The sequence below is a fragment of the Mesoplodon bidens genome (assembly GCF_964165515.1).
Source record: "Mesoplodon bidens genome assembly, chromosome: 15".
Classification (NCBI taxonomy): Eukaryota; Metazoa; Chordata; class Mammalia; order Artiodactyla; family Ziphiidae; genus Mesoplodon; species Mesoplodon bidens.
The window spans coordinates 34216819-34239457 of NC_138171.1; the positions used below are offsets into that span (position 1 = coordinate 34216819).

At 51.1% G+C, this 22639-nt stretch overlaps 1 protein-coding gene across 1 annotated transcript in view; it reads left to right on the top strand.

Moving 5' to 3' along the window:
- MYH16 (myosin heavy chain 16) overlaps positions 1–22639 on the top strand; it is a gene marked incomplete at its 5' end in the record, with an annotated part of 57418 nt that overhangs the window by 6154 nt on the left and 28625 nt on the right. Inside the window, 17 exons of the mRNA XM_081257406.1 lie at positions 411–438; positions 775–871; positions 1593–1685; positions 2641–2704; positions 3079–3177; positions 4618–4721; positions 5524–5662; positions 6533–6801; positions 8640–8810; positions 10311–10490; positions 12207–12333; positions 13211–13269; positions 14404–14491; positions 14875–14992; positions 16177–16297; positions 19566–19702; positions 21057–21138. Of these exons, the coding sequence (XP_081113532.1) occupies positions 411–438; positions 775–871; positions 1593–1685; positions 2641–2704; positions 3079–3177; positions 4618–4721; positions 5524–5662; positions 6533–6801; positions 8640–8810; positions 10311–10490; positions 12207–12333; positions 13211–13269; positions 14404–14491; positions 14875–14992; positions 16177–16297; positions 19566–19702; positions 21057–21138 (1976 nt within the window). The remainder of the gene's footprint in view (positions 1–410; positions 439–774; positions 872–1592; positions 1686–2640; positions 2705–3078; positions 3178–4617; positions 4722–5523; positions 5663–6532; positions 6802–8639; positions 8811–10310; positions 10491–12206; positions 12334–13210; positions 13270–14403; positions 14492–14874; positions 14993–16176; positions 16298–19565; positions 19703–21056; positions 21139–22639) is intronic.

The following is a 22639-nucleotide window of genomic DNA, read 5'->3' on the forward strand; positions in this document are numbered from 1 at the left end:
CTCATTTAAGCATCACAAAAACATGGGATGCCAAGCTAAATAATGTCCAGAACTCAAGTCAACCCTTAACCATTCCCTGTGCAATCTTCACCATACAGTACAACGTGATTTTTATTACTATCTCTCTTTATGTTGCTTACGACTAGGCAGCTTCATGGGACGATGCTTATAGAAACAGAGTGGCTGGTAAATTTTTGGCCCCTTCTGCAAGGATGTGGGCTGCAGAGGCAGGCGTGTAGCCTCAGACCTCATGGGATCCTAGGTCTTCGGCGTCCGCGGGCCACTGCAGCCATTCTCCAAGCCGGGTGGGATGCAGAGAGATGCAGACGGTGTGGTTAGGGTGATGCCAAATGTCGAGTTTCTAAGTGTTTTCTAATTACATCTTCCCGTTGACGGTTCCCTCCCTACAGAGCGTGAAAATCAGTCTATGCTAATCACGTAAGTGTCCCTCCTGCCTCTCAGTCTATAGACAAATAATTGGGTTTGTGTCTTACACATGTCATTAAGCCTTCTTAGCATTAATTGGCAGGACTTTGTATGGAAATCTGCAGGCAGAGAGCGAGTGGGCTTAGCGGGGACGACTAAGGCTGCATCTGCTAAATCGAGTGTGGGGGGTGGGGGCCTCCATGTCCCCAAGTCCCCTCCTGCCCTACCCTGTCTGCCCCCGTTGGGTGAGATGTGATGATGCCCAGCCCGTACCTTTCATCGTTTTGCTTCTCTGCGGGCAATCCCCTCTTTGTCCTTCACTCGTCTGCTCCCATTTTCCACCTGCAGTGGAGAATCTGGTGCAGGCAAGACTGAGAACACAAAGAAGGTCATCCAGTACTTTGCCAACATCGGAGGAACTGGCAAACAGTCCTCGGATGGGAAGGTAGGGCCAACTGGGCACACTCGGGGCCTCTCATCCCCAGCCCTCCCTGTCTTTGGGTACCCACAGCAGAGCCCGTGTGACCCTCACAGCTGCTCTCTGGGTTAGGGCCGCTTTACAGATGAGAAGACGAAGGCTTAGAGGGAAGCGACTTGGGTGGGGACCCATAGGGAGAAGGTGGCTGCAGTCCCGGATCTGACCCACTGGATGGACTCTGATACCCCAGGCCACGTCTGCCCCCAGAAGTGCCAATGCTAGAGCCCCTTGTGCTTAGTGGGGTAGAAAGGGGAATGCCAGCTCCTGGTTAAGCTGCTTCTGCAGGCCCTGGCAGCCCCAGAGCACAGGGAGCACTAGCTGGGCCAGAGGCAGCGGTAAAAAGCTGAAAAAGAGGAAAGGAAGACTTTGGTGGAAGACCAGGGATGCCCAGGGAAGGGTTTTCAGGTTCACATAGGAATCTCTCCACCAAGAGCAAAAGGAAGAAACAGCAGCTAAGAGTCAAAGCCTCTCATCTGGCAGGGGCTCTCCAATGTCAGGGTCTGCAGGGGGACAGTCCTTACTTAGGCAGTGGCCCTCCTCCCAGGTCCCCTCTAGTCCCGCTCTCCCTGCCTCCCCAAGGCTGTGCCCCTCCTGGGTTCCTGGCACATACGCCACTGTCATTTGAAAGCCCTGGGTCCCCAGGCAGCAGCCGACAGGCCACCACACCTTGTGTTTCTCTCTGGGTCAGGGGTCCCTGGAGGATCAAATCATCCAGGCAAACCCTGTGCTGGAGGCATTCGGGAACGCCAAGACCACCAGAAACAACAATTCCTCCCGTTTTGTAAGTGTGACAGAGGCAGTGGTGGCCCTGGGGGTGGCAGGACAGCCATTATCACCGCATTCCAAGGAAGGAAATCAGGGCTGATTGAAACTCACCAATGGGATGAGTCAAGTCATGGCATCTCCTTCCCAGAGATTTTTATCCGTCAGGGTCTATATCAACTGGAGCCCAGTTCAGTATTGAAATCCAGGTGCTTGAATGCAGAGATGTGGGTACACAGTGATGGAGGTGCTGAGAAATTAAAACAGGAGAGCCAGAGATTTGCAGTGGCTGGAAGCTGACAACGTCCCGCCCCCGACCAGGGGGACCATGGCTGGCGGGATGTAGGAGAGGCGCTGTCCCCGGGGCCCTGGTGGATTCTGAAGCTGGTCTGGTGGGAGCTGGGATCATAGAAGGAGCTCTGTAGTGCCCTGCCTTTCCCTGCTGAACCCCCATCTCCGGCTGGGGCCTCTCACGGCCTGGGGAAACAGGGCTGGGCAGGGAGGAGGTGGGGGCAGGTGAGTAGAGGTGAGGGCAAAAGGTGATGGAGATACAGAGAGTCCTATTTCCAGGAGAGTTTGTCCTTGGTTCTGCCAAAGGTCAGGGAGAGGGATGTGGTGTCTCTCCATAAGGAGACGTGGTACAGCGCCCCCTAGATGTGGCTGGCCAAATTCCCACCACTCCTGCCTCAAAGCCGAATTCCAAAGGGCCCCAGCCCTTCCTGTGGGGCACTCGTCTGCCCCACAAGGTCCCAAAGCTGCAGGCTACCCCCAGACCCTAGATTTAGCTCCAAGACTCTCCTTCTCTGCCCATCCGAGTGGGAAACCCACAACTCCACATACAGCCGCCTCTGGCCCAGTTACCTTCCTGCAGTGCCCTTAGAATTCGGGGGGTGGGGCGGCCAAACCCGGGTCGCAGGTTGGTCTAGAGCTACACACGTCCCCCCTCACGACCCTCCCCTCTCCTCCCTGCTCAGGGCAAGTTTATCCGGATCCACTTCGGAACTACAGGCAAGCTGGCCGGAGCTGACATCGAGAGCTGTGAGTCAGGCCGCTTTTGGAGGGTTCTTGGGGCTGGGACCAGCTACACAATGCGTGGGGTGCAGCACACAATGAAAGCGCAGGGCTCCTTGCTCAAAAAGTGTTAAGAATTTCAAAACAGCAGCAGAGGGACTCAAGTGTGGGGTCCTTCTGAACACAGCCTGCCACACCCAGGAGGCCGGCCCTGTCCCCGGGTTCCCCCCCATCAGGAGCCAGCCCCCCGCCCAGGCCGTGGGTCTGGGGCAGAAGAAGAGTGGACCCATGACTGGCCATGGCACTGGGCTTTATGGGGAGGGGAGCCCTGCTTTCCATGGAGCCTTGCACTCCAGGAGAATGGGCTGAACTTATGGGCATGTCTGCTTATTCTTTTCCAGATCTCTTAGAGAAATCTCGTGTCATCTCACAGCAAGCAGCTGAGAGGGGCTACCACATTTTCTACCAGATTCTCTCTAACAAGAAGCCTGAGCTTGTCGGTAAAGATCTTTATGTCTGTCTGACTGTCCCTTAACTCGCTTTTCCCCTATTTTCAATAACGAAAGAATTCCCATAGTATGGAGGGTTTGGTGTCATACCTGCAGTTCTACATGAATCCCTTTAGTTTAGAGTTATGTGAAGAGGTTACAGGGAAGTTTCTCAAAGTTTACTCACATCCATCTTCACAACAGACTATGAGGCTTCACACTATTGTTGGCCCATTTCACAGATGGGGCCTTGAGATGCCTGCAACTCATGGCTGAGACATGGACCTGGGATATAGGGCTTTAGACCCCCCATGTCTTGCTCGGACAGCAGCAGAGGTGTCAGCCCAGGACAACTGCATGTGACAGGCTCCCCTCTGAGTGGACGTAGCCCACTGAGTACACAGCTTGGCAAGCACACTGCACTCCCCTCCTCAGCTTGATGCCCTTGTGCAAGCAACAACCTGCTGAACTGTCCATAGCAGACCTGCTGAGGATCTAAGGTCCAGAGAGGGATGAAGACTCAATCTTCCACATATACACCTCCTAACCTAGCCAGAGACTAAGGCATTGAGTATCATCCCCCACCCACAGGTGTGTTTTGTTTGTGTTGGACACAGTGTACTTTTTAATTAATATATGTCATTTTGAAATTGGAAAGCTTCACATTAAAAACCCTATTTCCTGGTTTTTCTGGAATAGCAGAAGATCTGGTAGCCATGGACCTGCCCTCCCATGTAGCACTGATCAAGGCAGTTGAGTGGTGGTGGACCCTTTGGATGGAGCTCAAGCTCTCCTGTTTACCACACTCCCCACCAAGCTCTACTGCCTTTCTGACCCTAGAGCAGAGTGGCAGGCACCATTTATCTTCCTTCCTGGACTGTAGTTTTTCTCAACACTAGAGAGGAAAGGACAGGAAAATATTTCTTGCATCCATGTCTCTTCCAAGAGTGAAAAAACAAACATAGACCAAGAGGGGCACGTATTTGAAGAAAAATAGAAGTGAGCATATCTCTTTGTAAAAGTGACAACATCCCATGCATATTATATGCAAGTGATTATTATTGCCTGCTGCAATTGTCCTGTTACCTTCTGCCTTTGAGTGCGACCTGCTCTTTACAGGAGAGAGAAAGGAGAAAGATATGCACTCGTTTATTCCAAAAATATCTACTGGTTGCCTACTAGGTGCCAGGTACTGGGCCAAGTGACAAAGGGCACAACCAAGTTCCAGAGACCCTCTTGCCACTCTGAAGTTCTTCATATGCCCTGTGCAAGTCCCTCCTTGACTCTGGGTGATCCCAGAGGGCAGGGACCACGTCCTATTCAGCCCTGTAACCCCCATGATGACACCATCATGCCTGGCACATGGGAGGCATGTAGAGATATGGGTTAAAAATGAAGAAGAAGAAAACCACGTGTCACCAAGCTGCGAACCTGCTTTCCTGCTCTTGGCAGAGAGTCTGCTGCTGGTCCCCAACCCTAAGCAGTACTTCTGGGTGAGCCAGGGCGTCACCACAGTGGATAACATGGACGACGGGGAGGAGCTGCAGGTCACAGACGTGAGTACTCAGCGTGGCTGGTGAAAGACAGGGAAACTTTGGGGCCCTGCAGGCACTGCCACCAGTACTGGGTGGGTCGGGGATCGGGGGGGACACTCAGAGCCACCAGGCAGCAGCCTGGATTCTCCCATGGAGATTTCTGGGGTTGCAGCTGGCATTTTTCCCAAGGCTGTCGTAGCAAGCAGTTTCTCTTTGCAGAGTTGAACTGGAATGCGATAGGGACTTAAGGGGGCCAACTACTCCAAGTGACCTTTCCTCCTCCCCAGCCCAGCTAGATGTGACCCTCTAGTCCCACCAGTTCCCACGGCACCCTCTCTCTCCTTCTTTGTAACATGGAGCACCTGAGAATTCTGTTAGGAATATTGTGTACTCTCTCCACCTTGACAGCCAAATTGATTCCTGATGCACATTTGCCTTCCCCTTCTCCTGGTACCTAGCAAGGAGCCTAAACAGTAATAATGATGGGAAGAATAACACTACTTCCTGGTTATTATTATGTGTCAAGCACAGGACTAAACATTTACACATCATTCTGGTTTATCCTTATGACCATCTACCACCACCCATTTTGCAGAAGACTAAACTGAGGCCAGAGAGGTTAAATACAATGACTATCTCATGGAGCATCTGGTCTGGACTCCTTGGAGGAAAACAGTCCTCTCTCTCTCTGGTCAGGGTGTGTCTGACCTCCAGAGTCCACAGCGTGCCGCAGCAGCCCATAGGTGCCACCCCACGGTGGCCTCCACTCTGTGGAACAGGGAGCCAGGGGTTTCTTGGCTTTCTTCTCCCTGTGGCCTTGCAGGTAGCCTTTGACGTGCTGGGCTTCAGTTCTGAGGAGAAGGTCGGCGTGTATAAGCTGACTGGGGGCATCATGCACTTTGGCAACATGAAGTTCAAGCAGAAGCCCAGAGAGGAGCAGGCTGAAGTGGACACCACGGAGGGTAGGTGTGGGGCAGGGGCCATGCAGGGAGGAAGCAGCTGGAGGGGGTAGGGGCTCGGGGCTCTCTAGGGCTTCCTGCACATTTGAGAGACACGCTGTAAACCGAGAATGTTCCTTTGATATCCAGACATCAAGATCCTTGGGAAGGCACGACAGAGTCGGAGACATAATTTTGGCTTCTATATTGCTTTGCCCCTTCACCTTGAGCAAGCATGGAAACCGTATCAGACCTCTGTTTTCTTTTTTTCCCTCATTCTTAAATTGTTTTAATTGAAGTATAGTTGATGTATAATACTGTATAAGTGACAGGTGTACAATGTAGTGCTTCATAATTTTTACAGGTTATACTCCATTTATAGTTATTATAAAATATTCGCTATACTCCCTGTGTTGTACAATATACCCTTGTAGCTTATTTTATACCTAATAGTTTGTATCTCTTACTCCCCTACCCCTATCTTTCCCCTCCCCCCCTCCCTCTCCCCACTGGTAGCCACTAGTTTGTTCTCTGTATCTGTGAGTCTGCTTCTTTTTAGTTGTATTCACTAGTTTGTTGTATTTTTTAGATTCCACATATAAGTGATATCATACAGTACTTGTCTTTATCTGTCTGACTTATTGTACCCGCCATAATGATCTCCAAGTCCAGCCATGTTGCTGCAGATGCCAAAATTTTGTTCTTTTTATGGCTGCATAGTATTCCATGGTATACCTATGGCACAGCTTCAGACCTCTGTTTTCTTGTTGGCAACATGGGGGTCTCCTCCCCCTCCCCCCAACCCCTTCTCTAAACATGATAGACAGTGCTGGGGTTCTCTGGGGCAGGCCACCACCTTTCTTTCACTCACCTGCTTCTTCCGTCCCTACTCAGTGGCCGACAAAGTCGCCCATCTCATGGGTCTCAATTCTGGGGAGCTCCAGAAGGGCATCACCAGGCCCCGGGTCAAAGTAGGCAACGAGTTTGTGCAGAAGGGCCAGAACATGGAACAGTGCCAGAACTCCATCGGGGCCCTGGGCAAGGCCATCTATGACAAGATGTTCAAGTGGCTGGTGGTCAGGATCAACAAGACCTTGGACACCAAGATGCAAAGACAGTTCTTCATCGGGGTGCTGGACATTGCCGGCTTCGAGATCTTTGAGGTGTGTCTGGCCTTGCCTTCCGTCTCTGCTTTGGGGTGGCCACCCTCCTTTGATAAGCGACTTTTCACCAAGGTTCTCTTGTTTCTCACCTTGGACCTGGGGCCGGCCGATCTCAGTCTCTCCTGGCTCTCTGACTTCTGGCCTCCGGAAAGTTCCATCTTCATTTTTTTTTTTTTTTTTTTTTTTTTGCGGTAGGCGGGCCTCTCACTGTTGTGGCCTCTCCCCTTGTGGAGCACAGGCTCCGGACGCGCAGGCTCAGCGGCCATGGCTCACGGGCCTAGCCGCTCCGCGGCATGTGGGATCTTCCCAGACCGGGGCACGAACCCATGTCCCCTGCATCGGCAGGCAGACTCTCAACCACTGCGCCACCAGGGAAGCCCCCATCTTCATTTTTACGGTGCCAAGTCACAGAGAACGGGGAGAACATAACAGATAGAATGAGCGCCATGCTGGCTGGATCCAGCCTGTACTGGCTCACCAGAACTAACTGGTGAATTTTCAAGAACTCTGTGACCAGTTGCCATCCTGTTGACGCATGTCCGAGGTGTATTTACACCATGGAGATCGGCCAACACTACAAATCAGGTTTTTTTTTTTTTTTGAGAGAGAGAAAGAGAGCTGATTTATCAGCACACTACTGGTGGCTCCCACCTCTTGCCCACAAAAATGAGGCTCAGGTCTCATCATAAGATGAGTGCCGTGGGTCAGGAAGATTTTACCTTTGTAATTGGAGGCAGCATGATTAGGAGTTGGGAGACCTGGTTCTGGACTCGGGTTGGCCACCAACTAGCTGTGTGGCCTTCGGACAGTGGTGACCCCTCTCTGAGCCTCAGTTGTCTCAACTCTAAAATGAGCAGGCTGGAAGACATGACCTCTAAGGTCCATTTCAGCTCCACTGTCCTATTATTCTAAGATTTCTACTAGCCACAGATGGGTTAAAAAAATAGTTTAGCCCAATTTCTCTCAGGCTCTAAAAAGCTAATGTGGCTGCTGTCTACAGTAGAATCATTTAATTCCATAGGTGGAAAGAACCTTAGAGAGAGTTTCCAAACCACGCTGCCTGGACTTCTGGGCAGCTGCTGATGGCCAGCAGGGTGAGGCCAGGGAGTGAGGAGGACACCTGTGTCAACAGCAGGGCAGGTGCAGTAGACAAATGGGGCTGGAATCCCAGCTCCTCCACTTCCAAGCTGTGTGCCTCCGTGTTCCCATCTTTGATGAGGACACTGATCATTCTTGCCTTGTAAGGGTTTTGAGCAGATGCAGCTTAGCCAGGGTCTGACACATGTACGTGCTCCATGCAGGTTGCTCTGTGATGACAATGGCATCTCTCCTTTGACCTGCTTTTCATATGAGCCTTCAGCACGGGGTTTCATTCAGAGAAAGCAGTCTCTGGTTTAAAAAAAATAAAAAGGCTTATAAACCCCTCAAACAGCTTCATCCTCCAGATGAGGATGAGAAAAAACAGACAGAGAGAGAACTGTCTAAAGGCACACAGGAGGTCAGACCCATAAAGCATCTCAAATGATCCATCTCTAGAAATAAAATGGTTCTTCCCACGTTGATGTTCATTAACCACACGGGGCCAGAGTCTGAGTTTCGGGTGCTGGCAGCAGCACTGGGTGGCCCGGGCTCTGTTTCTTTGCAGGGGAGGGTAGCTGAGAAGGGCTTCTTGCAGGGCCAATGGGAGCACTGACCGGGTGGTGGGTGCATCCGGGGAAATGCCAGACACTGGTCGGCCCTCAGCAAGCTTTAGCTCTGCTTGTGGACCAGCTCTCAATCCCGGGAGAGGCTGTGTCTGTGTCTGGGCTAATGCACTTCTTTCTGTCTTCCTGCCGCAGTTCAACAGCTTCGAACAGCTGTGCATTAATTTCACCAACGAGAAGTTGCAGCAGTTCTTCAACCACCACATGTTCGTGCTGGAGCAGGAGGAGTATAAGAAGGAGGGCATTGAATGGGTCTTCATCGACTTTGGCCTTGACCTGCAGGCCTGCATCGACCTCCTGGAAAAGGTACCACACTTCTCAAAGGAGGGGCTTGGAGAGAGGTCGGGACCCTGGGGCACATCTCAGGAAGGGATTTCACTGGGGCCTGTGGTTTCAGGGGAGTCAGCAACATGGCTGATGACCTCAGTTTATCTGACCTCAAGCTTCCTCTCTGCAAAATGGGTACAACAGCCACTGCAGTGGCCACTGTTAGTTTGGCTGTTTTATGCCTTCACTCATTGGATCATCACAAGCTACCAATGGTGGGGAGGAATTTATTATAACCATTTCACAGACAGGAACACTGAGGCACAGAAAAAGGAAGTCACCTATCCAAGGTCATCCATCCTATGAGTGGCAGAGTTGGGTTTTAACCAAGGCCATCTAATAGCCTCCCCTGTAATCACACCATAGGGAATGTTTTAACAAATGGCCTCATTCAGGAATATATAGGATTAGCAAATGCAAATTATTATATATATAATGGATAAACAACAAGGTCCTACTGTATAGCACAGAGAACTATCTTCAATATCTTGTGATAAACCATAATGGAAAAGAATATGAAAAAGAATGTATATATATATATGTATAACTGAATCAGTTTGCTGTACAGCAGAAATTAACGCAAAATTGTAAATTAACTACACTTCAATGAAATAAATCTTTTAAAAAATTTTAAAAGAAAAGAAAAAATAATATATACTGTTTGATTAAATGCAGAAAAGGGATAGAAAAAGGACATTAACAAGACAGATGACAAAATTTGAACAAAGTCCGAACAGACTTTGATTTCTTAGTTTGATTTCTTAGTTTTCATCATTATGTACAGAGGTTATGGTAACATTTGGAGAAGTTGGATGAAGGATATACAGGAATGCTTTGCACCATTTTTGCAAGCCTGAAATTATTTCAAAGTAAAAAGTTAAAAAATAAAGAAAGAACATACCTTGTCTCCGAGGTTCACCCTCACGCCCGTCATAGAGAAGCTATCATCCAGGCAGCCAGGGGTCTTCAATAGGGGCCAGCCTTACCTCCCTAGAAAAGTCTCCAAAACAGGCAGTGGACTGCCTGTCCCGCAATACCTACAAATACCTGCCTGTCCAGCTGTCACAGGGCCTGAAACGCCCTCATGCTTGAGCTTTGGGATCAAGCGTTGCCTTCTTCCAGGAGTCTGCTCTAGAAGAGAAGACAGGTGTCATTGATGATGTCACCATTTTTCTGAGAGCCAAGCCTGCCTGGCACCACTATTTGGGTGGGATTAGCATTTGGGGAGCTATGTAGCCCCCTCAGAGATGTCAGTCTTCCCTTCTCTTGGACCTGATGAATTCTAGCCTCTTTCAAGTCTAAAAGGTCGTGGCATTCGAAGGTCATGGAAGACTAGACCATTCCCAGAGGTCACTGCCCAGAGTTCTGCATCCTGGCCGGCCACGTGGAATCTGGGGCACCCCCCCCACCAGCCCCAGGCCAGCACCAGAGTCACCCCATTTGCCCCCTCTAATGCCATCCGCTCCACTTCCCTTCTAGCCCATGGGCATCTTCTCCATCTTGGAGGAACAGTGTGTCTTCCCAAAGGCCACCGACGCCACGTTCAAGGCAGCCCTGTATGACAACCACCTGGGCAAGTCCAGCAACTTCCTCAAGCCCAAGGGGAGCAAGGGCAAGGGGCCCGAGGCCCACTTCGAGCTTGTCCACTATGCAGGCACCGTGAGTACCTCCTCGGCACCCCCTGTGGCCACCTGCCCGGTGCCTCCAGCTCCCACAAATGTAGGTCTGTCCTGCCACACCCTCCCTGAGGCTTCCTCCCTCCCCCTAACCCAGCCACCATCAAACAGGGTGATCAGTTGATCGAAATGACCTCTGGCTTGTACTTCCTCCTCACTTCTCCCTCTGGGAGTTCCAAAGCAATCTAGCCAAGGATGCCCAGCAGTTCATGCCCTCAGACCCGCCAGGGCCATGCCATTGTCTATGGCCCTCCGTTTGACGGCTGAACTTCGATCTTGGTCAGAAATGGCGACGCTTGCAGGGAATTCCCTGGCAGTCCAGTAGTTAGGACTCCATGCTTCTACTGCAGGGTGCACGGGTTCAATCCCTGGTTGGGGGACCTAAGATCCCACATGCCACGCAGCAAGGCCAAAAAAAAAAAAAAAAACCAGACAAAACTTGCAAAAAGAAGGAAAAAAAGTCCATGAGTCCAACAATTATTCCCCAGTTGACTGATTCATCCCTCTGACAGCACGTGGCTACCAAACTAACAAGGTGACATTTACGGAGTGGCTTTTTCACTCATGACAGACCTAGTCCTTGGGGAAGAGGGAAATTAAGTGCAGCCAGGACTCAGGTTTATTTGAATAACTGATGGGGGAAACAATCAGTGTTGCCATCAATCCAATGCCTCCTGTTACCAAGGAGTTTGTTGAGCCTCTCTGGGTTTCGCTGTGGGGAAATGGTAGGCTTAGGACAGAGCTGTCAGGAAAGCTGCTGTTGGATTGGGCATCGGGGCCAAGCTTTTATGATCTCAACAACCATGATAATGCCAATTACTGGCCAAATGGACTGTGCCGCTACCCAGAGCAAACGGGCTTGGGGCCGAATTGCAGTGTTCCACCCCACCCTCCACGATGAAATGAGAAGGGCTTGGTGTTTGTAGCAATGGGACATCCAAAGTCAAGTGGGGCCTATGTACTTCCAAGAAGGCTCTAAGATGAGGCCCAGAGGTTATGAATGTCACACACCACATAGGAGAAGGAAAGCCCAAAGGTTTTGTCTTCTCATCTGCGTCCCTAGGTTCTCTGTGCTCAGTTGAATGATCTGAAAGGCACCTTCCTCTTTGCCTCTCCAGCTGGGGCTACATGGCAAAATGGGAACCAGAAATTAGTGGATGTCCAATTACTTGGACACAGGAAGCCCCCAGTTTGGATGGATGGAGCCCCCCTCCCACCAGGCAATGGCGGGGGGATGTGTGCTTCTCAGCAAGGAGAGAATAGATGTCCTTGTAGGGAGTTCTTCATGTTGCTTGGGATGCCACTGGTCAAGGTCAATCACTGAGCCAGGAATAAGATCAGCCAACCTGGGTAGAAAAAGACCCAGGGGTCAGGGAGGCTCAGTGTGGCCAGCAAAGCAAGACATGTAAAAGAAGGTCACACCTGGCAAAGAGTAGCTGGGGAGTCCTGGTGTGTGGGTAAAGCTCAGAGACAGGGTGCCCTAGACAGGCAAACTGCAAATGCCCAAGAGATGGGGGTTCATGGACGTCCCAGGGCTCCAGGCAAGTCATCAGGACAGGAACTGAAGTCCCAGGAGATGGGGCTGAAGGTTGGTCCTGGGAACCCAGAGTAGACAGATGTAGATTGAGGTTCTGGCTGTGGGACCTGAAAGGTGGAATCTGGGCCTGAAATGTAACCACTGGCATTTGCCCCCTTCCAGGTGGGTTACAACATCACGGGCTGGCTGGAGAAGAACAAAGACCCCCTGAATGAAACAGTGGTGGGCTTGTTCCAGAAATCAAGCCTGGGGCTCCTAGCCCTTCTCTTCAAAGAAGAGGAGGCTCCAAGTATGGCTGACCCCTCGTGTGTCCAGTCTCTCTGTGCCGATACCCTTTAGCGGCCAGAAGTAGGGAAAAAAGAAAACAAAAACTCTCATATTTGACTCTTGTTGAATGAATGAATGAACAAATGAACGAATGAATGAATGAATGAAAAGTTGCTTGAGATCGGCTATGGATGCTACTGCAATAAAGAGGTACAGATGCATCCTGGGAGCTTCTTCCATCAACCGAATTGATCACTGGGCCCATATCACATCTAGGTGGAGCGATATTGCTTTGGAAAAGTTGATGCCCAAAAGCTCTGTGCTTATTTTCTGCTCCCTGCTCTCCTGTCTGAGCCAAATGTCAAGCTCAGTTCTGCCTCCTACCCAGTAGAGGTCATGTGACCCATAGGGGAACACCCAACAGGGCCGCCACTTAGAGGGACAAGAACTGCAAATCTCCTTGGGCTCAGAGATGTGTGCGCCACCAGCATGCAATTCCTCCAGATGGTGTGGGTTCTTCCTCCTCCCCAGGCAATGGCAGCAGTGTGTTGCCTTGGGCCAGCCCTAAATCACAAAGGGCTACAGACCCTCCAGGAAGCACAGCACTCCTTGTGACTGTTATGCCACAGTCAGCCCGTTCACCCTCTCCCTGGTAGATCTCGTTTTCCTGGTGTGGGGGTCCCACCTCATCTAGTCCCCAGACAAGTCTTTTCAAAACCAGAGGATGGGGATGTGGGAACAGATGTATATGTATGACTGATTCACTTTGTTATAAAGCAGAAACTAAAAAAAAAAAAAAAAACAACAGAGGATGCACGTCCTTGACACAGAGCACTGAATGGGGCTGCCTGCCCCTGTGCTGGGTACTGATGTGAAACATGCTTATCTCTCTTCCTCAGCTGGAAGCAAGAAGCAGAAACGAGGGTCCTCTTTCATGACCGTCTCCAACTTCTACAGGGTAAGTAGGGGCTGCCCCAGAGGCCACCTTGTGACCACTGCCCCCAACCATCCCTTCCAATGGTGTAGTGGTCTGGCTGCCACCTCATGGCCCAGGACAGGATGATTTCATTTCTATGCCTATGGTTGCCTCTTTCATTTCAGGGGTCCGTTTCCTTCTGAAGAGGGCACAGAACCACAGGACCATAGGGCAGAAAAAACCCTTAAAGATGGTCCAGTCTAACTGCCTTGTTTCAGATTGAAACCCAGAGAATGATGGGACTTGCCCAGCATAACAAGTGGAAATATCAGTGCCTAAGATCTTGTGCTGGCAGGTCTTCTGGGCTGGGCACAACTTCCACAAAGTTTGGGCACTACTAGAAACATATTCCAAGGGCAGAAATGTAGCCAATGGTGAGATGTTGCACAAAGAATGATTTCAATACTTCCCAAGGATCCGGCTGTCCTGAGGCAGAGTGGGCCACCTCATTGGACGTATCCAAGTGGAAGAGGAGGGATCATCTATTAGGGAAGTTAAAAATGGCGAGGGAGGGGCTTCCCTGGTGGCGCAGTGGTTGAGAGTCCGCCTGCCGATGCAGGGGACGTGGGCTCGTGCCCCGGTCCGGGAAGATCCCACATGCCGCAGAGCGGCTGGGCCCGTGAGCCATGGCCGCTGAGCCTGCGTGTCCAGAGCCTGTGCTCCGCAACGGGAGAGGCCACAACAGTGAGAGGCCCGCGTACCGCAAAAAAAAAAAAAATTGGTGAGGGATTTGTCCACATAGGCACTACGGTTCCTTCTAGTAGCAAGATTCTACGATGAGCCAGCACTGAACTCAGAGGGTCCCTCTTTCTGTAAAACATGTCACTTTGGGCAAGTTACTGGACCTTTGAGAGCATCACTATCTGACAGAACTTTCTGTGATGATGGAAATGTTCTCTTCTGTCTAATGTGGCAGCCACCGTCCAATATGCTGTCTAGTACGATAGCCACTAGCCACACGTGGTTAGTGAGTACCTGAAAAGTGGCTGGTGTGACCAAAGCACTGAATTGTAATTGTAATTAAATTAATTAAACTCTAAACAAATACCTCTCCTGAGCATGGGTGTCCTGCAACACCAATGCCAAGTTTCACTCTTTCTTTCCCTCTACCCCCAGGAACAGTTGAACAAGCTGATGGCCACCCTCCACAGCACCTCCCCCCATTTTGTCCGCTGTATTGTCCCCAATGAGTTCAAGCAATCAGGTACATCATGGGGACATGTCTCCCAGCTGGAAGTCCTCAGGATGTGTGAAGTTGGGGTTCACTCCAAATTAAGTCCACTTTTAATCACCAGGAATGACTGGGGTAAAACGGGGCATTGAAAGAAACTCCAACAATGGATCATCCAAACAGCACATTCTAGCTACTTTGTAAAGCAGAGTGGTGCCCACCTAGGCAGAAGTCACACTCAGGAGAGCCTTTGGGCCTTGGCTGAATTGTGGGGGACCTGGGACACCCTGAGCAGTGACTGGAGGAGATTAGGGTTGAAGACCTGGATATTCAGTTCAGGCTCCTTGAGTGGCAAGGAGTGGCCTAGGGTACCCCTAGGGTAGTGACTCCCCATCCTGTGCCCTCCCTTTTGGCAGGTGTGGTGGACGCCCACCTGATCATGCACCAGCTGGCTTGCAATGGAGTCCTGGAAGGCATCCGTATTTGCAGGAAGGGCTTCCCAAACAGGCTGCAGTACCCAGAGTTCAAACAGAGGTGAGTGGTGTCTTCCCGATATCTTGAGTACAGTTCTCGGTCTCCAGGGGTTGACTCTTGATACATGTAGTCCCATTGGAGCAGACAGTATGGGTACAGAGATGGACACTATCTCACTGTCTACTACAGTACACAATGGCCCAATTTTCAATAGCCAGCACCTGCAGTTCTTTGCCCAAGGGCTCTCTCTGGCTGCTAGAGCCTGCTTTGCTACTTGGCACGCGGAAAGTATCAGGAATTAATGCCTCCCCAGGAGCAGCCCTTGACCAATGACTAAGGACAGTTGGCATATAAACGCTTCAGTTTCCTCACCCTGATGATGGGCTAACTTTGAGGCATGTTCTATACTGGCTCTCAGACAGCTGTGTGTTGGTAAATGTTTAACAATGGGCCCTCCAAGTTAACTTTTTTTTTAAAAAAAGAAGCCCTGATTTGTAATATCTACCGATTTCCATGGTATAAATACTCCCACCACGGCTGACTTCAAGCTACCAATGTGACATCACTGAATGCAGGGTTGGGGAGAGATGCACACAGGCGCTTGTGAGCCAGGGGGAGCTGTTCCCAGCACACAAGGGTCCCCCAGCAGCCTGAAGCCCCAGTTGCCTGTTCTGATAACTGGCTTGATAACATGCCTTTTGCTGGCCTCCCTGACCCACTCCCCAACTCTGCCACCTCTCGGATAAACTACTTGCACTTGAATCCTGGTCTCAAGGTCTGATTCTGGGGGAACCCAAACCGAGACCTCCACCTGAGAGGTTAATTTACTTCGACCCCTTCCCTAATTGCTAGAACATAGGACCGCAGACTGATGGAGCAAGAAGGGTCACTAGAGGTCATCTTGTCCAAGCCCTCTGAAGTCCCTAGCTGGGGAAGGACTAAGGGAGCAACTGGCAGGTCAGGAAAAGAAGCGGTTCTCCCATGTCTGGAGGAAAAGATCAGGAAGGAAAGATTTTGGTGTCTTCATTTCTAAGACCATCTCCCCGCTGAACTTCCAACCCACACCGACATCTACTCCCCAGCGTCTCCTGTCAGTCCCCTCCCTCTGCCTGCCGTGGGCCTCTGTGAAACAAGTCTAATCCCTGATTTGAAGGCCATCTCACAGGTTGATGATAACTGTGAGGGCAGACTTCCTGGGCTGCCAACTTGGGGATGATGGGGACTGCCATCGTCTCTCCCGACAGGTACCAAGTGCTGAACCCCAGTGTGATTTCTCAGGGGTTCGTGGACAACAAGAAGGCCTCAGAGCTGCTGCTCAGGGCCAGTGACTTGGATGTGAATGAATACAAAATCGGACACACCAAGGTAGGGTCTTCCCACTCAGCCTTGTCCCAAGAAGGTGGGTGTCAGGGTGTGAATTCCAGCTCAGCCGTAGACCAGGTGGTCAAGCCCCTCAGCTGCTGAGAGCCTCTGTGTCCTCTTCCGAAAAAGCAGGGCTGGTAAAGCCAATCTCACAGGATTGGGAGTAGCGTGCGTGAGAACCCAGCTCAGACAGAGAGGTACTCAATAAACAGGAGAATATTAGGACTGCATGGGCCACAGATTTCTCAGAATAAAAGCAGCTGATCGGAATCAAGGTCCTGGACTGGACCAGAGCACCACGGTACGTGTGTGGGCGAGGTCCGGGGGTGAAGCACCCTAATCCCAGCCCACCCACACCACGAGCCCCAGCCCTGAGTTGGCAGGTGAGTCAGGGTTGACTCAGACAGAGCGGCCGCCTGATCCTGACTCATGGGGCCCATGTCTGTCCCACTTCCTGGCCCCGCAGAGTCCTGTCAGGATTGTAAGGGCCAGGCTGATGGTGGGAGGTGCCCATCGACACCTGCCCAACCAGACTGCACCCCAACGTGACAGTCAGGGTGATGCAAGAGGGGCCCTGGTTTTGCCTCAGGCTCAGAGCCTGCTGCTGTGCAGCCTGGAGTGGGTCACCTGCCCGTCCTGGTCTCGTGGAGGGGGGGGGGCACAGGCAGTCCCAGCTTCTCCGCAGGCCTGGTGTGGCACAATGCCCAGGGAAGCTCCCAGCTGCATGTACATCCAACACGTACGGAGTGCCTCCTGCATGCCAGGCACAGTTCTAGGCTTAGGGATGCGCAGGTGGACAGAACAGAAAGAGTCCCTAGCTCCCTACAGCTTGCTGTGTAGCCATTGGCGTTAGCAGGATGGTAATACTGCCTTCAAACCTGCCAGAACTATGAGCTTTGGCCTCCTGCACCGCTGAGACGTGCTGTATGGAGATAAATTGACTTATGGGAACTCTCAGGCTTTGTCACAGAATCACTGAATACCTGAGCCGGAGAGAACCTCGGAGACCAGCTCCTTCCCCCACCCCACCTTTGATGGGTGGGAAACTTAAGGAAGCCTGGAGAAGACATAGAGGTGACGTGCCCAATTTCACAGAACTAGGCAGGACAGAGCAGGCCTCAGGCCCCTCGTCATGGGATCAGGGAAGTCACGTGACTTGTATCTGACACAGCTACCCCTGGGCAGACAGACTGATCTTGCTGTTGTTCGAGGGTTGCATGGGGCACCTCAGGTCCAGGTAAAGGCCTGGGGCTGCTGGGGACTGCTTTGCTCCCTGGTGCCAGGCAGGCTCTGGCGGCAGGGGCAGAACAGAGAACAGAATGACTCCGCCTGTACACTGTGTCCCCATCCCTGGCTTTGGCTCATGCGGGCCTTCCCCACCGGCCACATGCTTGCCCCACTGCTCCTCAAAGACCAAACCTCAACCACAATTAATCTGGAAATATCAAGCCCAATGTCTCTACCCCATGACTGGTGGGGAGAGGGCAGAGGGAAGAAGCATCCCTTTCCATCCTTTCCCTGTAGGTGTCCAAGCATCCACATCTTTATATTCATCTGGGGGCTCTAATCCCTGCCCCCACGTGTAGAATCAGAGGTTCCCAGGGCTGAAAGGACTTGGGGTCCTACACTCCCACTGGACAGGAGGAGACCACTTTCCCCCAAAGGAGACTGACTTAACCAAGGTGCCCTAGCACATTCAAAGCAGGCTGAGGCCAGGTGTTGGGCTCCTGATTCCTTCTATACTTCCAGAAGTTTCTATCATGTCCTATTAGAAGCCTATAAAAATATGGTGTATTATAAAACACACTGATAAAGCGATCACCCATGAGCCCACTTAAAAACCCAGAACTTCATCTTTACGTCTCTTTCCTCTCCTTCCTCCCCACCCCAAGGAGTAACCTTTGCCCTGAATGTTAGCTGTACCCTTGCCTTTTCAAAAACAGTTTTATCACATATGCACGTGGCCCAAGGTTTGCCTGGTTTTGAGCTTCATGAAAGTATCATACTTGATATACTCTTATCTGACATGCTTTTGTCACTTAATCATGTTTCTAAGATTCATCCTTCTTGGCTAGTATGTGACGTTTGTTCATGGTCATAGCCATATCATAGGACTTCTGATGGTCATGCCACAACTGTCCTGTCTCCTGTCCTTGGAAATTGGATCGCTCCTTCTTTTTTCAGTTACCAGCATTGCTGCTATCAACATCCTCACACATGGCCCTATGCAAGAATTTCTCTAGAACAAAGTTTTCAACCTTGGCTGTACATTAGAATCATCTAGACTGAGGGTGGGGGCAGAGAGGTTGGAACACTGATGCCTGAGCTCCCCACCCCAGAAACTGTTTGAAGTCACCTGTGCCCAGGCAACGGCATCTTTCCAAAGCCCTCCAGGTGGGGATGATGTGCAGCCAGGGTTGAGATACACACTGAGGGAGTGACAACCAATTTCCAAAACTGTACTTACTCACCACCCACCCCCTCGTTGATTCACATGCCTGCCAACACTTGTTTTATCAGAAGTCTTCAGTGTTGCAGGTTGCGGGGAGGGGGAGTGGTATCTTGTGACCTTAATTCGCATTGCCCTGAGGTTGGGTGTTTCTGGCCCTTTCTAACACGCATTGCAAAGCTGTTCTTGTTTTCCTGGGGACGAGACCCACTCATAGAACAGAGTCGGATGCCTGAAATTGTGCAACACTGGGAAAACTCTGTCCCCTTTCTAGAAAGTCAACTCCCCCTGCTGACCACTCTCCCCTCTTCCCACTCCCATATCCCGTGGGACCATGACTGTCCCAAGGCTGCTTTGCATAGTGGTAAAAAGGAAGGCCCATTGGCACCCTGCTGCCAGGCAGTCACCACAGGGAGCAGTGAAGATCCAAAGGATCTATCACATTTTACTCAGAGCTTCACAGTTTGCAGAAGTACTTTCCCTGGTATCTCATTTAATTTTTATAGCAACCCTCTAAGGGAGGGATCAACAACCCCATTTCACAGATGAGGCATTGAGGCCCTAAGATGTGAGGAGGCATGTCCAAGGTGACCCAGCTAGTAATTGCAAGGCCCATAGGAGTGTCCAAGAGCGAGAGGAAATAGATGCCGAGGCTGGCATGCCCTGCTGTGCAGATGTCCAGGCCAGGGCCAGCTGTCTCCCAGGGTCTCTGAACTCTGAAGGACCCGTCGGAACTTCTTGTTCTTTGATTTTGAACTCCCCGCTAAGCAGCTGCTTTGGTGGCAGAGGGGCTATTCTCAGATCCATGTGTCTTTCCCCCAGGTGTTCTTCCGAGCAGGCATCCTGGCCAAGCTCGAGGACATGCGGGACGAGCGTCTGGCCAAGATCATGACGATGCTTCAGTGTCGGCTCCGGGGTTTCCTCATGAGGGTCGAGTTCAAGAAGATGCTGGAACGAAGGTAGCACCAGTAGGGCAGGCCCACTGAAGCCACACCATCCACATGGAATGACCAGGGACCCCTCCACACACACGGTGCTCAGCTCCACCAGTGACACTGGGCAGTGAGATAGGGAGGGTGCCAATGTCTTTGTTGTCCCAAAGAAGCCTCTTTGGGGCCTGTGTTGGTTTCCTGGGGCTGCCATTAACAAAGTACCACAAACCAGGTGCCTTAAAACAATAGAAATTTATTTTCCCATGATTCTGGAGGCCAGGAATCTGAAATTAAGGTGTTGGCAGGCAAGCTTCCTCCAAAGCCTCGAGAGGAGAAGCCTTTCTTGCCTCTTCCAGTCCTGGTAGCCCCAGGCACCCCTTGGCTTGTGGCTACATCTCTCCAATCTCTGCCTCTGTCCTCACAAGGTCTTCTTCTGTGTCTGTCTTCACATGGTCTTCCTTTTTTTTAATAAGGACAGCAGTCATCTTGGGTTAGGGGCCCCCCACTACTCCAATATGACCTCATCTTAAACTAAGTTAATTCCATCTGCAAAGACTCTTATTTCCAAATAAGATCATATTCACAGGTTCTGGGGGGTAGGACTTCAGCGTATCTTTTGGGGGGGGACACAATTCAACTCCTAACAGGGACCACCTAATATAAACCCTTCTCTTTACAGTCTACAAGTCACTTTCACAGGCTTCCCCTTACTTGATCCATATGGTGATGCTGTGAGAGGGGTGTGGTAGGATCAGCACCCCCATTTTACAGATGTGGAAACTGAGATCAGAAGGGTTAAGGTACTGGGCCAGGTTCATGCAGAAAGAGTCAGGATTCCAAGCCAGAAATCCTCGTCCCAAATCGCTGCCCTCAGAATTGTGTTTTTCAGCCATCTCCCTAAAATGGTAATTAGAAAATAGCTCTGGCTGCCCTGTGGTTGACTCTGGCTCTTGTAGTCATAGTATTAGTAATAATAACAGTAATGAATAAATAATAACAGTAATGAATAAATAATAACAGTAATGAAGTCCTGATATCCACCAGCAGGGCCCCTGTGACCCCGGCCAAAGGCAGGGACACCAGTTAGGGGCTGAGTGGTGGGACTCAGCGCACAGAAGATCCTCAGTAAATGACAGGTGAAGGAAGCTGTCAGGGACAAGGAGGGCTGATTCCAGAGACCGCAGACGGATGGGATTTGGAGACTAACGGATGATTTCCGGTGAGGGAGCAGAAGGAGGGAAATGCAGGAAGAAATGAGCTCAGCCCTGAGCTGTCCGGGAGGAGCTGGTTCCATCGGGGAAGCCAGTCCCCCGTACCCCCCCGCACCCCCGCCTTCATTTTAACCCATGCAACGCTGGATTCTTCCCTTTTTTTTTTTCAGAATTGGCCTGAAGGTCATCCAGCGGAACACACGCAAGTTCCTGGAGCTGCGTTTCTGGGGCTGGTGGAAGCTCTATCACAAGGTGAGGACTGAGGGGCTGCAGTCCTGGGCGGAGGGGCCTCCTGGGGATGGGAGGCCGCGGGATGCTGCAGGGACAGTCTGAAAATGAGGGCACCTTGGAGGAAGAGTGTAGCCTCCTTCCAGGAGGGGGCTGAGTCCTCCCTGAGAAAAACGATAGTGTGTCTTCCCACCTTTCAACTCATCCCTCAAAATAAAACCCACTTAGGATGCAGAGAGCCCCCTCCCCACAAAAGTGGGCTTGGTGCGCAGTGCCTCACCCTTGGGCATGTTGAAGCATCTCAACTCCTTCAGTGAAGTCCTGGACTTCAGGAAATCACGGGATCTGACCTCTCCTTTCCCAGGCTGTTCTGAGGCAGCAGTGGGGCTGAGTGAGTCAGCCAGGAGGTGAGGCTGCAGGCGCCCAAGCAACCAGTCCACCCTCAGCAAATGCAGGAGGCCATGAACCAACCTACTGCATGAGGCTCCGGTGGTGCTGGGGCATGGCGTCCCACCTGGGGTCCCTGTTACAAGGAAGCACGCCACTGGACCCAGGGGCAGGGCTGCCGCATTCAGGGGGCCAGAGGGCAGTGTTGTCTTGATGGGCAGGGTGTTCAGGGCAGCTACGTGGAGGGTTGGCACAGGCTCCAGGTCATCTTAGGGGGCCCTGAGCCCCCGACAGCTCAAGCAGAAGCTTCTCTCCCCTCCCCATAGGGAAGAACTTTCTAACAATCCATGCTGACCATACATTGAAAGGGAGGGATAGTAAGTTCTGCATCCCCAGCGGTACCCACGCACAGGCCGGCCCACTGGAGGGCCTGAGACGGCAGAGGGATCTAAACAAAAAGTTCTCAAATGTAGTCAGTATGGCACTTTCCCCACCTGTTCTATGACTGACCTTTCTTTACATCAACTCACTTTTTTATTTCGAAATTTTAATTTTAAAAGGAAACTTCGCATCCTTACCTGTCTCATCCTAAGCAAACGTTATGCATAAAACTGTGGATTTCACGAGATCTTTTCATTTTTAAAAATTATTATTTTTCAAAATCATGTATTAAACCATTACTTTTCAACATTATTTTTAAAGTAACCATGTAACAATGAAAATCAAAAGGTTTCCGTACAAAGGTTGAATCCATCTCACCTGCCCCCTCAGTGTATGTATTACCCTTTGGGAAGCCCCAGACCAACAGCCTTTAAGATTCCTTCCAGGGCTTCCTTGGTGGCGCAATGGTTGAGAGTCCGCCTGCCGATGCAGGGGACACGGGTTCGTGCCCCGGTCCGGGAAGATCCCACATGCCGCGGAGCAGCTAGACCCGTGAGCCATGGCCGCTGAGCCTGCGCGTCCGGAGCCTGTGCTCCGCAACGGGAGAGGCCACAACAGTGAGAGGCCCGCGTACCGCAAAAAAAAAAAAAAAAAAAAAAGATTCCTTCCAAGCCAGACATAAGTGACCACAGATGACAAGGAGACAGAGCCTAGAAACTTCTCTGCTCTTTACCAGAAAGTAAAACTTCACCAATTA